Source organism: Brassica napus, chromosome C3 (genome assembly GCF_020379485.1).
Source record: "Brassica napus cultivar Da-Ae chromosome C3, Da-Ae, whole genome shotgun sequence".
NCBI classification, from domain to species: Eukaryota; Viridiplantae; Streptophyta; class Magnoliopsida; order Brassicales; family Brassicaceae; genus Brassica; species Brassica napus.
This window is the reverse complement of record NC_063446.1, coordinates 24,821,395-24,836,794: the sequence shown is the minus strand read 5'-3', so window position 1 is coordinate 24,836,794 and position 15,400 is coordinate 24,821,395. Positions and strand designations below refer to the sequence as shown.

At 35.7% G+C, this 15,400-nt stretch overlaps 1 protein-coding gene across 1 annotated transcript; it reads left to right on the top strand.

The window, feature by feature from the left end:
- The first annotated feature begins 8,437 nt into the window (after nucleotides 1-8,437).
- On the top strand, nucleotides 8,438-10,470 carry LOC106388984 (transcription factor MYB83-like). Its single transcript, XM_013829166.3, has 2 exons — nucleotides 8,438-9,177; nucleotides 9,403-10,470. The coding sequence occupies exons 1-2, from the start codon at nucleotides 8,861-8,863 to the stop codon at nucleotides 10,106-10,108; spliced, it is 1,023 nt and encodes a 340-aa protein (XP_013684620.1). The 5' UTR covers nucleotides 8,438-8,860; the 3' UTR covers nucleotides 10,109-10,470.
- The last annotated feature ends 4,930 nt before the right edge of the window (nucleotides 10,471-15,400 follow it).

Sequence of the window (15,400 nt, the reverse complement as noted above, 5' to 3'; positions counted from 1 at the left end):
ATTGATTTTCAGACTTAACGCATGTGATTTGATCGATTTAATCATGAAAAACTATTTATATAATTTGACTTTGTGTAAGGTAATGAGAGTTTGTATTAGAAATAAGAGATTGAGATTATAAGTTAAGGAATTGTGGTTTTAGAATTTGGGGTTTGGAATGGAAAGAATAGATTGAGGTTAAAGGGAAGATGGGTTTGAGGTTTGGAATATATGAAGTATAAGATAAGGAAGATGGGGTTTGGGGTTTCGGATTTTAGGGATTTAAACATAATCGTCATAATTTCCTCGTAAGTTAACGAGGAAATAACGACGAAAAGAACGCAGGACTCGTTAATTCCACGTAAGCACAATTCGTTGTAAAGACCTCGTAACCGGAAAACGTGGTGATGCGCCTCGGATCATAGACCCGGGCCAGGATGATGCGACCATGGCTGAGCCAGATGATTCTTCAACAAAAGACAAGCCAGGATGGATTAATGGTGAGGATACTGATCTAAAACCAGCTGATGAGACTGAGGACGAGCTGGAACCAGCTGAAGAGAGTATGCTTGAGCTGAAACCAGCTGAAGTGATAGTAGATGAGCTAGATGAGCTGAGTGAGCTAAGTGATACTAGCTTGGAGCTGAATGAGCTAAGTGACACTGAAGATGGAGCTGGTTTAGTTGCTGGGCGAAATGAGCATTTTTCAACCCAAAGAAAAATTCATAACAAATTCATTTTGGGTCGGTTTTACACGAAATTCGACCAGACCTTTCCTCAGTCCATTTCAAGCCCATTATCATCAAGAATGCCAAGAGGGAGTCAGCAAGGAAGTCTTGGTCGTGCATGGGAAAAAGAATTCAACAAAAATCATTAATTTCGGTCTTTAGTCAAAGTCTTCATTTCTAGTTTCCACGTCTTGTTTTTAGCACATTCTTTTTTGGATTTCTACAACTTGTAATCCTATATATAAGGCCTAAGAGCCACGAAATAAGATAAGCTTTTCCCCTTTTATTTGAGTTTATCTATTTGCTCTTTGTAGAACACTTCTTTGTTTCTTGGTGAGGTTATCTCCGAGTAAACAGCCTCTAATTCGTTGGACCTGTGCGTCATATCAGGCAACGTTTAGAAATCCTTCTTTTGGTGGACTTGTGAGTCATATCAAGCACCAAATGAAGTCTGGTAGTATCATTGGGCCATTCGCAACCCATTGTGTCACCGTTCAATCCATCAGTTCTCCCTTTTGGCGAGTTCATATCCCTTTAGTCCGGTCGAGTGATCCTTCCCTATTTTAGGGCGTATCAAGTGGTATCAGAGCCACTCAACCGGTACTATCTATCCATCTTTCTCATCTTTCATTTCTAAACACTTCTTCTTCATCTTTCTATCTCAAATTCGGGCCACTACCTTACCTATCGCCATTCTTCTATAAAAAAATTAAAAAGAGAAAAGAAAAGAAAAAAAAAAGATCTATCAAAAAAAAAGAGAAAAGAAAAAAAAAGTTTGATTTATTTGGCTAGGTGGTGGAAGAGAAATCCTGCTGGCTGAGGAGAAATCCAGCCTTGGAGTGGTTAATACGGATTTCAAAACCAATTCTCTTTATCTTTCTATCTTGTGTTCATCTCTTGCTTGCTTGGAGAAATCCATTGGGTTATTTGATTTGTTCTCTTAGAACTTTGAGAGGAGACTCTTGAGTGACCATAAAATCTGAGAGAAACACTTGTGTGGGTGAGATCAAACACTTGAGAGTGTGAGGATTATTTTTATCTGTTAACCTTTTGTGTTGAGAACTTTCAGGTTAAGATGTTTGAAGCTGATCAAAGAAGGTTTTTCAGTCAGTTTGAAGTCTGGGAGTTTTGTGACAACCTTGTGGAGGGTGTGGTGAAAGCCCTCAAGGACGTCAGCAAGATCCAAAAGAAGAGCACAACCACACGTGCATCTGTAGCTAAGCCTTCCTTATTCATCAATGAAAAACCCAAAGGTAAATCTGAAAACAACCTTGAAGATCAAAAAGATTTTTCAGATTCTTTACCAATTTTTGATGAGTATGATGAAGAGATGATTGAAAGTTTGATCATTTGTGAGGATGAATGTGATCTTCCATCTCCAAAATCTGATTTTATGTTTGATGATGAAGAGACTAATGGACTAACCTGTTTTGAACCGGAGCATCCGAGTAGTCTTGTTCTATTTTCACAGGATTTTAAGGAAGAACCATTCGACTACTCACATCAAGGACTGCTTCTTGGCACCAGGAGACCCATGGACGATGATCTAGGTCCCATATTTGATGAGGAAGGCGAACCTGGTCCAACCTTTGAAGCGGAAGCACCAAGCATAACATCCATCATCATGGAGAACCAACTTTGCTTTGATCCCGGCACAACTCCTACGCCTTTGACCACATACATTCAAGAGCACTGTGAGAAACTTGATTTGATTAATTTTCTGCCTGATCTGTTTGATAAAGTCAGTTCCAATGACATAAAACTTTCTGGTCTTGATCATCTTGAAAAGTCATCTGAGCTTGATTTGCAACAACTAGTTTTCTGCTCTAGAAAATCGTTTGATTCATTTGTCTTCAAAGAAAATAGCTTTAGTCTGAGATCTTATGGACATGAACTGATCACTGGAATTTTGTTTGCATCCTCATATGCTTTGGAAGATTTTATGGTTAGCACATTGCTGGAACAGAATTCACATAAAGCTGAAACATATTTTTGTGGTGATTCTGTTTTGAAACCTGTCCATTCTTATTCTGAATCTGATCTTGAACTAAAACTTTTGTGTTCTGAATCTGATCAAGTTAGGCACGTTTTGGAAATGTTCTATGGTAGTTCATGCCTCGAAAACATTCTGATTTACAACACCTTCTTTGATAAACATGTTGAGCCTTGGATAAAAATTCTCAATTTGAACTTAATCTTTTGTGTTCTAAATCTGAGAAACTTGCGCATGATTTGAATTTGTTCTTTAGGAACTGTGCTATCACGTGCCCTGACACCATTCTGGTGTACAAGACTTACTTTGATAGGCTTCATGATGATCTGAAACGTGTGCTACATGTTCTAGGGAAAGAAACTTTGGTTTATGATCTGAACAAGTACTTGTCTTGTACATATGATCCTGGTATTTTAATGTTTGTTTTGAGTGTCCAGGAAAACAGGATCAGTCTCCAAGAGGTGTCAGGAACAGAAGCAGAGATCGTGCTTATCAGTTTAAGACTTGGAGATGCATGTACTCGAGGAAACCAACTTCAAAACTCCAAGGAAGTTTCTTTCCAAAATTTTCCTTCACTAAATTTTACATGATTTTTAAATTCTTTTTGTCTGATTCATTTCCTTTTGATACAGGTAAAATGGATTTGAGGTCAAATCCTTTTCAAGAGGGAGGGAATGATGCGCCTCGGATCATAGACCCGGGCCAGGATGATGCGACCATGGCTGAGCAAGATGATTCTTCAACAAAAGACAAACCAGGATGGATTAATGGTGAGGATACTGATCTAAAACCAGCTGATGAGACTGAGGACGAGCTGGAACCAGCTGAAGAGAGTATGCTTGAGCTGAAACCAGCTGAAGTGATAGTAGATGAGCTAGATGAGCTGAGTGAGCTAAGTGATACTAGCTTGGAGCTGATTGAGCTAAGTGACACTGAAGATGGAGCTGGTTTAGTTGCTGGGCGAAATGAGCATTTTTCAGCCCAAAGAAAAATTCATAACAAATTCAATTTGGGTCGGTTTTACACCAAATTCGACCAGACCTTTCCTCAGTCCATTTCAAGCCCATTCTCATCAAGAATGCCAAGAGGGAGTCAGCAAGGAAGTCTTGGTCGTGCATGGGAAAAATAATTCAACAAAAATCATTAATTTCGGTCTTTAGTCAAAGTCTTCATTTCTAGTTTCCATGTCTTGTTTTTAGCACATTCTTCTTTGGATTTCTACAACTTGTAATCCTATATATAGGGCCTAAGAGCCACGAAATAAGATAAGTTTTTTCCCCTTTTATTTGAGTTTATCTATTTGCTCTTTGTAGAACACTTCTTTGTTTCTTGGTGAGGTTATCTCCGAGTAAACAGCCTCTAATTCGTTGGACCTGTGCGTCATATCAGGCAACGTTTAGAAATCCTTCTTTTGGTGGACTTGTGAGTTATATCAAGCACCAAATGAAGTCTGGTAGTATCATTGGGCCATCCGCAACCCATTGTGTCACCGTTCAATCCATCAGTTCTCCCTTTTGGCGAGTTCATATCCTTTTAGTCCGGTCGAGTGATCCTTCCCTATTTTAGGGCGTATCACGTGGGCCTCGCTATTTCCTCGTAAATAAAAACACGGTTCTCTCTATTTCCTCGTAAATGAACGACCAATAAAAAAGAAGAGAAAAAAAGAAAGAGAAGAAAGATACCGGAATCATAGGAGGGAAGAAACAAGGCGAGACCTACGTAAGTCTAGCCTTGTCTCCGCCCACATGTGTTCCCGTATCTTTCTCCCCTTCTTTTTTTTCAAATCTTTCTAATTTGAGAAGGAAACTGGTGAGTAATCATCTCTGATTTGAGAAGCAAATCGGTGAGTTTATCTTTGATTTGAGAAGCTAACTGGTGTGTATTTATAGGAAATTTCGAAAGGTTTTACGACAAATTAGCTTCGGCTCCTTCCTCGTAAATAAAAAGCGGGCCTCGCTAATTCTTCGTAAGTGAACAAGGACATTACGAGGAAACCCAACATGGGCCTCGCGAGTTCCTTGTTAATTCCACGTAAGCACAATTCGCCGTAAAGACCTCGTAATAGGAAAATGCGGGCCTCGCTAATCCCTCGTTAATCAACGAGGACATTACGTGGAAACCAAACGCGGGCCTCGCTAATTCCTCGTAAAGAAAAACACGGGCCTCGCTAGTTCCTCGCAAATTTACGAGGAAATTACGACGATTACTAATTTCTTATATAAACACGCGAACTGCGCTTTCCCATTTCCTCTCCACTTCCTCTCTCTTTCGTAGCTATGGTACGTTCTCTCTCTATTTCCTCTCTAATTTGATTAGTTTAGGGTAGATTAGGTGGTTAGTGTAGGGAATTTAGATAGGTTTGTTGATTTTATGTTAATTAGTGTTGATTAGGTGGTCAATGTAGGGAATTTAGCTAGATTTATAGAATTTGTTAATTACTGTTGATGTTAATTTTAAAAAATAATTTTTTTCCAGACGATTCGAAAGAACAGACTTACTCCCCATTACAGACAGATGTTCGGTGAGCCTGGTAGTCGTTTAGACCTGTCGTCTTCTTCAGCTCCCGGTTCTTCTTCAGCTCCCGGTTCTTCGGGTCTGGAGATTGTCCCCGACACCCAGCCTTCTCAGAGAGTCTCTCGGTTGCCTTCTTCTAGTGCACCATCGGTTCCTCCTCTGCCTCCTCCGACGATGCCTCCTCATGTGCCTCCTCCGATGCCTCCTCCTGTGCCTCCTCCGATGCCCGCCGAGATTCATTCCGATTTGATGGTGCCTCCGAGTGCTCCTTACTCGCAGTACACTGTCGAGGACATTCTCAGTCAGCCAGGCAGAGAAGGTTTACCAGTCATAGACCCGACCGACCGGACGAAACTTTGTGGTATGTTACATTAATTTTTTTTATTCATTTAAAATTCTTTTAAAACATTAATAAATAAATTATACTTTAAATTTGTTTTTTCAGGTTTGGAGTTGACGGATGTCTTGCATCGGACGTAACCGACACGATGAAAAGTTACTTCTCCATGGCACATCCGAACTGGAAAAAGACGCCGATCTACGTCAGAAAGACGTGATTTAAAATTTTCGCTGTAAGTTACTATTCATTAATTATATATATTTTAACTTTTTCATGATTTATTTTTTATATTTTAAAACTAATTATTAATTTAATTTTTTTTTTACAGTAAAAATATCATTGGCCCACGGGGGTCAATGAGAGGGTGAGGAAAGTGTTTTACGCGAAGGCGAAAATTCGCTTGTTGGACACGATCTCCAACTTGAAGGGTGACTGGATCGTAAAGGGATATGAGCGTGGCAAACCCGCTGAGCTTACCACGAATGTGTGGGATGGCCTCATCCGTTATTGGCGGGATCCTGAGTCCATTAGAATCGCTCAGTCTTGCTCTGCCTCCCCTAACACGGTAGATGAGCACGGCCACGGGCCGATGCTTCACTCTACGGGCCACAAACCCCACGCCGGTGTCCGTTTGGATATGGTAATTAAATATTTTATTTAATTAATTTTTTAATATATATATATATGTATATTCTAACTTTCTTAAATGTTTTTTAGGCCAAAGAGACGATACAACTCCCGTCTCTTATGCAACTTTACGAGAGGACCCACAAGAATAAGGAGGGCTAATTTCTAGATGGCAAGTCCGAGCAAATCTTCAACGACTTGGTTGCTCAGGTTGACGACCGCTAGACCCAGCTGACCCAGCAGTCTACCGACGGATTACCCGTCACCTTATCCACACTTGAAGTGGATAAGATTTACGAGGATGTAAATTTTTAAAAATTTTAATTTTTTTATTATTCATTTAATTTAACTTTAAATTTTTACTAACAATATTTATTTTTTGTTTTTAAGATTGTCCATAAGAAAAAGAGACGTACGTTGGGGATTGGTTCCGTCAACGATGTTCCGAGAGCGACATCGTCTTATGGTCAGACACGGGAAGATGAAGTCACTCAGCTGCGTAGAGAGTCCGCTCAGCTGCGTAATGAGTTGGACTCGACGCGATTTGCGTTCACAGCTCGTGTGGGTGGAGGCGAGGGCTTCTTGGACGTTACAGCGGCCACAAATCCAGAATGGAGAGTCCTTGTTGAGGAACATGCGACGACAAAATTTCATTCCAGGCGAGTCATTATCCGACATACATGCCGAGGCGGATGTAGAGAGGAGGAGTGATGAATTCTACCGGGCGATGAATGACTCTTAGTTTTTTTCGGTTGTTGTATTTATAAATTCAAAACTTATTTATATATAAAATATTTCCATATTGATTTTTTTAAAAAAATTTTAATTTTATTAATAAATTAAATAATTTTAATTATTTTTTTAATTATATTTTTCAATTCTGTAAAATAATAAAACGAAGTGAATTCGTAGATAATTTACGACTTATTTTCGTGGAAGTGTACAAGGAAATGACGAGGAAGATTCAACGAGTACTTTACAAGGTATTTACGTGTACTTTACGAGGAAATACTTTCGAGATAAATACGTGTAGTTTAACAAGAACTATTTTCTAGGTATTTACGAGGAAATATAGCGACATTCTTACGTGGAATATTTACGTTGTCTTTACGACGAAATATGATACTTCGTCTTTACGACGAAACGTTTTCCTCGCTAAGTTACGACGAATTGGCTAGGAAATATGCGTTACGACGAAAGAGTAACGACGAAATGTGTTTCCTCGTTAATTCCTCGTAAACCCTCTTTTACGATGAAATCACGAGGAATACCGCCGTCGTTAAACTTATATTTTCTTGTAGTGTATGGAGCATGAGCCCAATAAGAGTTTAAAGGCCCAAATGTTTCTTTTGATGTCTGTTATGTTGTGTTTCCTTGTAAATTAATTAGTTATCTCTCCTGAAAATGAAGCTGAAGAACTCAGAGACAGTTGTCAGGAAATTTACTGAGCTTACTGATGTTTTGGTTACCAAAGTCATGGTAAGCCATTGTGTACCGGCATATACCTTTTTTTTTATGAACCAGAACTCGTTTTGTGTATGTGATGTATGATGATATGCATTAAGATGGAGTATGATCTATCATCTATGCTCCAATCAACATTTGATATTACCCATCCTTTATCAGTTGAGTAAGCAATGATTTGTTTTATTTTCAAACGTTTATTGGATGCACATATTTTTGAAAGATTGTTTGTACTTCTCGAAGATATGGTCTATTTAAGTAACTCGTTATAAATAGACTTTTTGGATTTGTGTAAAGATGATGGTTTTTATGTCACGTGAAAATTGTGTGAATTAATTATCCCGACTTCATTCATCTTGAACATATTCTTACGTTTGGATTTGATACCATTCTGTTCATATCTGCTATAGACTTTTGATATTATTATATGCTTTTGTCTCATCCATCCTGTAATATTCTGTTATGTTCCATATTGTTGTCGAAGGATCTTATGATCGCTTCTAAATATTCTTGTTTATTAGATTCGGTTGATTTTGTAGTAAAATGGAAGTTGCTTCAAAATAAGTCCGCAGCCTACAGAAGAAAAAAACAATATCACTTCTTTCTTTCTTTTTTGTCGGTACATAAAATATTGAATAATTGTTTTTAGTTCCAATAAAACACACATACTTGTCCACAACTCATGAATGTATGTATATATGTATGCTTGTCGCTTGATACTTCAAACACACGTGTAGTGGTGTGGGGTGAGAGAGAGAGAGAGAGAGAGAAAGAGAGAGAGAGAGAGAGAGAGAGAGAGAGAGAGAGAGAGAGAGAGAGAGAGAGAGAGAGAGAGAGAGAGAGAGGTTGGTCTTGTTCTTGTCTTTGACTCTAAACCAGTCTTTTTCGATGCATTTTTCTTCACTCACAAGTCTATCATCATGTTTTCAACAAATGACAAATATTTTTATTAATTTTATAACAAAAAAACATGACCCACCTCTTGCTGCTTCTTCACATTCTTCTCTCTATTAGAGAGACGCTCTCTACTCTACCCATGATCAATCCCAACAAACACTTTACGTACGTTCTCCCCTTTTCATATCCATTAGGACCATTACACATATTCATATCATTCCAAAGCAATCCCCACAAATCATATCCTCCTATCCATCTTCTTCCAATCTCTCTCTCTCTCTCTGTGTAGTCTTCTTCAAAAAGGATCCAAAAATCCAAATGATGATGAGGAATCAGGACATTACTACGATCAGAGACAAGAAGAAGCCAAATCATGCGTGTGGTGGTAGTAACAACAAACCAAAGCTAAGAAAGGGACTTTGGTCTCCTGATGAAGATGAAAGGCTCATAAGGTATATGTTGACCAATGGACAAGGATGTTGGAGTGACATTGCTAGGAATGCTGGTCTCTTACGCTGTGGCAAAAGTTGTCGCCTTCGTTGGATCAATTACTTAAGGCCTGATCTTAAACGTGGTGCCTTCTCCCCTCAAGAAGAAGATCTCATCATCCATTTTCATTCCATTCTTGGTAACAGGTATAATTTTGACATGCAAACACATGAATTAGAGTTTGAACAACCGAGTCTTTGAATGAGTCTTCTATTTGTTTATCTATAGCCATTATTTATAACAAGTAACTCTTATTTTATATTTTATTCATATGTAAACGCAAATGCAATGTTTGAAACAGTTTAGTGGTGACACAAGGAGACTCATATTTGTTCATAATTATATTTTTATCCTAAAATGTTTTTTTTCAGGTGGTCTCAAATAGCTACTCGGCTTCCAGGAAGGACAGACAACGAGATCAAGAACTTTTGGAACTCCACATTGAAGAAGAGGTTTAAGAACAACAACAACAATACTTCTTCTGGATCATCACCTAACAATAGTAATAGTAACTCTTTGGATCTAAGAGATCAGCATGTGGAAATGGGAGGCAAGTCAAACTCAATGATGGGTAGCTATCATCATCAACATGATGACATGATGATAATGGGGAACACCATGGGTATGGACTCTTCTTCATTCCATTTTGCACCCGTGGTTAGTGGTGTGGGATTGAACCAACTGGACCCCTTGATATCAGTACCGGATCATAGCCAATATCAACAAATGGGAAACACAGGGAATGTGTTCAACGTCAATGGGTTAGGAGATTATGGAAACGCAATTCTTGATCCGATTAGCAAGAGAGCATCAGTAGAAAGTGAATGGTTTCTTCCAGCGTCCGAGAATATAAATTCTATTCCTTGTACCACAAGCAACAACCTAAACGTAGAAGTCCTTGATCCCTGTTTCAATAGCAAAACAATGTGTCATTCAGAAAGCTTCAAAGTAGGGAACATGTTTGGCATGGAGAATGCTTCTTGGGAAACAGAAAACCCTAAAATTGGAGATTGGGATTTGGATGGTCTCATTGATGACAACTCTTCTTTCCCCTTCCTTGATTTCCAAGTTGATTAACAAATATTTCCTCTTCCATAATTCTCTTTACTCATTTGTATTCATTCTTCTATACTTTTTTTCTTCTTCCTATTCATCTTCACAATTACCAGAGCAGATACTACCCCTCACTAGGGAGCTCGTTTTAAACAATTGAGCTGCTTGCGATGGGTTTATGCACGGTTCCTTGAGTACATGAAATGTGAACAGGAAGGTTTGAGATTTATTTGCTGAGGTTGTACTTAAATAATGCTCCACACAAAGTGGTGATTAGTTGGTATATTTGTATAGCTTTCTCTTATCTTTTCAATTCTTTTTTTTTTTGGGTACAAATCCGAGTTTGATGTGTAAAACACGGTTTCGTAATAAGAAAGAATTATTCATTTCGTTCTCTCTTAACCTAAGCTTTGACTTATTTACTAAAAAAACTATTTAATTTCTGGAGAGATATAGTAATTAAACAATGTTGAAACTCTCTTCTTTTTTCCATCCGAGTTACGATATACTCCCTTCCTTTCAAAATAATACATATTTTAGAGTTTTCACATTTATTAAAAAAACACATAATTTTTTGATAATAAATGCATTATTTTCCGTGTTTACATATTTCCTATAATTTTTAGCCAGTCAAAGTTCAGTAAAGACAATTAATCTTTTTGAAATTTGCAATCTGCCATTATTATATACATTGAAAATGTAAAATATGGATCTTTTAGAAACAATTTTTTTTCCTAAAACATGAATCATTCTGAAACGCAGGAAATATTTCTCTATTAATTAGTCGAATTTATCAATTTAACTCAGATTACATACTTGATTAGGTGATTTTACTGGTATGATTAAATTAGAAAATGAAATACTGATCTTATGTCGAAAACTAAAAATTTATACTTTGTAAGAAAAACCAAAACGTATACTTAAAGAAATGGTAGTTAAATATGTATAAATAAAAACTGTCTATCATAAAATTTCGGTTTGGTTAAGTTTGAAATATCCATTGGAGTCCGGACGAGGTAGTCCAAGTGGAAGGACGGGCATGTGGTAGCAACCACCATCCGGGTTCGATCCCCCCATGCGGAAACTACTCTGCCTCATCTGGACACCAAAAGCGGGTACTGGGCCTTCGGGCTCAGGGAAAAACCTCCCGGGTGAAGCTGGCCTGCTGCCTCACCGGGCCCAGGGATTGACCCGCGAAACGGAGAACCCTGGATTACAAAAAAAAAAATATATCCATTGGGTACCCGTTTGGAGGTTCAAAAAGTCGTTGATAATTTTTCAGTGATTTGTTGACCATAAAAATTGAAAATTTAAACCATACTAACTATAAATAATTTTCTAAGACAAAGTAACGAAAATGTGTAATTACATTATATATACAGTAGAATCTCTATAAATTAATACTCGATAAATTAATAATCTCTATAAATTAATAAATTTCGTCGGTCCCAACTTGGGTCGGTTCATAATTTGACACAAATGGATAAAATAATAAGATAATATATTTTTAGAAAATTCTATGTAAATACATGGCCTCATTAAAATTATAAATTAATAATTTATATCTATACATATTTTATACAAGTAAGAACCTATTATTATATTATTTGTTTTATATTCACAATGGAATTATCTTTATATTTTCTTAATACTTAATATATTTTTGATGAGATTTGGTAACATTATATCTAAAACCACATTTATAATCTATGCAATATATATTAAATACACTAAATAATATAATAAAATTAATATAAATGTCAAAAACTAACAATTAATGTTTATACACTAAAATCAAATATTTTTCTTATCTTACAATAAATATATATCTTAAAAGAATTCTAATTAAGGAAACTTTTGTAAATTAATATCTCTATAAATTAATAAAATTTCAAAGACCCAACATTATTAATTTATAGAGGTTTTACTGTATATATATATATATATATATATCGAGTATTACAAGAATATAAATATATATATAGTTTCATAGGCAGAAGAATGATTGGTGAAGTAGTTATCAAAATATTTAATTAAACTTAAGAATGAAGAAATTAGATTACAAAAACAACAAACCCAAATCATGACTTGTGTAATTATAGTTTGTTTAGCGTAATTTGCCATAAACGCTTTTGATGAGAATGTAGCTTTATTTCTACAAAAACAATTTATGTAATTTCACAGAGGGTTTAGTCAATTCATGTTAGAAAAATTAGAAAAATGTGTGGTGGATTCACATGGAGTGGTGACTATGTTCCTCATTTGCAATTTATCCACTAAGCTTATAGTGGATAACAAGTCTAATGTCTATAGACTCCACATTGATCCTCCATCTTTCAAATTCTTTTTTGCCTCTCAGCTTTGCAAATGCACAAGTTTTTTGTATATAGACCTAGAAATGTATATTTCAAAATCAACCTAATCTATATGAAATCCTACATCCATTGTTTATTTATTAAAGTAACTTAACTATATGCGGCAAGCCATGAGTCAACAACATTTGTTGTATGTACAGGAAGTAGGAACAAAGAATTAGTGGTACATGCATGGGGCCGGAAGAGAGATGAATGATATTCTTCCTATAGTACTACAGATGAACATAAACTTTCAAGTTGTCTCGATTATTATAAACCCTATGTACCATCACAACGTCATGTGATTATACTGTTTTTTTCTTACAACGAGAGACGCAACCAAACTATAGTGGTAATAGAAAGATACAGATTGGCATCATAATTAATAAGAGATTCTTCTCCCTAAATGCATTTGTAGGTATTGGAATCATGCAAAGGCGATGGCATGAGTAACATATAAATTTTTTGTTGAATATTCATATCTACATCTTATCAGATCGTGATGATGCATAAAGAACCAAGTGAAAACTATTAGTAGGGGTGGGCAATTTACCCGATATCCGAAGCCGCACCCGAACCCGATCCAAAAATCCGAACCAAAATCCGAATCGAAGTAGCAAAATATCCGAACGGGTATTGAATTAGGAAATATTGGATATCCGAACCCGAACGGATAATATTCAAACCCGAATGGATATCCGAAGATAACTGAACATGTGTATAATTAACTATATATTTCTAGTTTACATCTCTCATTTTATATAAAATATTTATATTGATACTACAGATACTTTAAATTCATATGATATACATAGAATTACAGAGAAAATGATTTGTTACTCACTTAAAATGCATGTCAAACTTTTTATTTTAAGAATTAACAAAAAGTTACATCCAAAATTTAAAAACAATAACCAAATTAATGTCTTTTTTAGTTTCAAAATGTTATGTCCAAATCTATTAACCATTCAATCTATTAAAAATAAAAATTTAGTTAAGTGAAAGTTATATTTTTAAATACAAGAAAATTGAGAAATGAAAAAAATAATGTTTTTTTTTCAAAATCTAAATATCCGAACCCGACCCGAAATAACCGAACTTGAACTAAAAATACTCAACCCGACCCGGAGTACAGAAATACCCGAACGGGTTCTATACCTCTATACCGAAATACCTGAAAATCCGAAATACCCGAACGCCCCTAACTATTAGTTAGACAATTTCCTTTGTACATCCCTACATTTCTACAGATTTTTTATCCCGATTAATGTACATCATTTTTATGTATATTTTGTTTTTAATTCACCAAACATTTTTTTTTGAACATATACGAAACATAAATTAGTGACAGCAAACTTGCTTCTCATCTACATCATTTTCTTTCTTTTTATGGAATCTTTCATAAATGTAAATGTCTACACAGAAAAAAGCTTTACAAAGATCTCTAGTTTCATAGTTCCCAAATTATTTCATCTACAAACGAGAGACTCTCTTGGGGCCATAGGTGCACAAATGTCTTCCCACCTCATAGGCTCCGCTCTCCAAATCCATCTTCAAATTGGTTAATTTTATCTACCTGAAGGATATAAACCTATACTTAATCGTGTAGCTAGCTACCCTCTTCCCTTAGTAACCACAGAATGTAAATTCTGGATTGTATCTAAATTGACATTTAATATATAAAACAATACCAATAAAGCAAGCATGGAGCATGCAATATAAAAATAGTTGCTCGTGCAGTTGTGCGAGTAGACATAATGGTGTCATTTTGGAGTGTTGATGTCTTTGTGATTAGATAATTTTCGAGAGACGTCAAGTGTTTTTCTATGGAATATTCAAGCCATGGTACATTTGTACTTATTCATGTACTCTTTATAGAAAGTACTTGTGTTGTTTAATAATTCTATCTTTTGAATTTAGAGTGCGCACGAATGCCCATATCAAATTTTTATAAAGAAGTTAATCAAGAAAAAAAATCTAACAATCTCATCCACCAATCATTTTGCATTTCATCTGCCAATAGTTAGAGATATGAATCATATTATCAACGCACATTGGATAGTAAAAATAATAATTTAAGCATAGGATAGCTTACAAAAGTAGATGATAAGAAACGTGAGGTATCAAATGTAGTTCAATGGGTATCGTGATGAAAACACAAAATATTAGGTAAGGTGAAGGATAACACGCAATATATGGAGTATATATATATACTTATAAAAACACTGCAAGTATTAACAAATGCGAAAGAAGAGACAAATGAATGTTAAGTGATTAAATGTTGCATCGTAATTGGGAATCCTACGTAGCCCACTTTCGTTGTATAAAACTGTTTCGTTGATTGTGAGCTGTGACTGCTACGTTGATTGTGACTTCAGCGGCTACGTCACGTCTCTTAGACGTTTTCTGTTCACTAAATGGTTTTGGTTTCATACGCAAATCGAATACTTTTATTTTTATTCATATTCTAATTTTCTTAACTGGAATTTATGAGGTGAAACTGAGATTTATGAGACTATGAACATGTCCAAGTTAATTTTAATAGTTTTTTTATATTTAGAGATAATACTATTTATATATAATATTTTTTAAAAAAATTGGAGGTCAAAGTAAATGTTTCATCATTCGACTGTGTTTAGAATTGATCATTAACCAGAACAGTGTAACTACGTTGTAAATATATGCAATTCCTAAAATGTGCATGTTTATATTTACAAAACGTACTGTATATCTTATAGGAAATTGTGAGTATTTATATACAATAACAATTAGGATATATTTACAAGTCCCATAGTTTCAACTTGTGACAAAAATAAGTATGCATAAAAGTAAATAAAGTAGGATGTGCATTACTTTATACATAAAGCAAAGTTTAGAGAACGTATGGACAAAAATGAGAAAAGAGAAATATGAAAGGAATTTCTGTATAAATTGGAGCCAAGTATTGGCACATACTTATTAT

Coding starts and splice junctions, on each gene's coding strand:
- LOC106388984 (XM_013829166.3), top strand. CDS start 8,861: ATGATGATGAGGAATCAGGACATTACTACGATCAGAGACAAGAAGAAG. Junction 9,178..9,402: donor CATTCCATTCTTGGTAACAG/GTATAATTTTGA, acceptor GTTTTTTTTCAG/GTGGTCTCAAATAGCTACTC.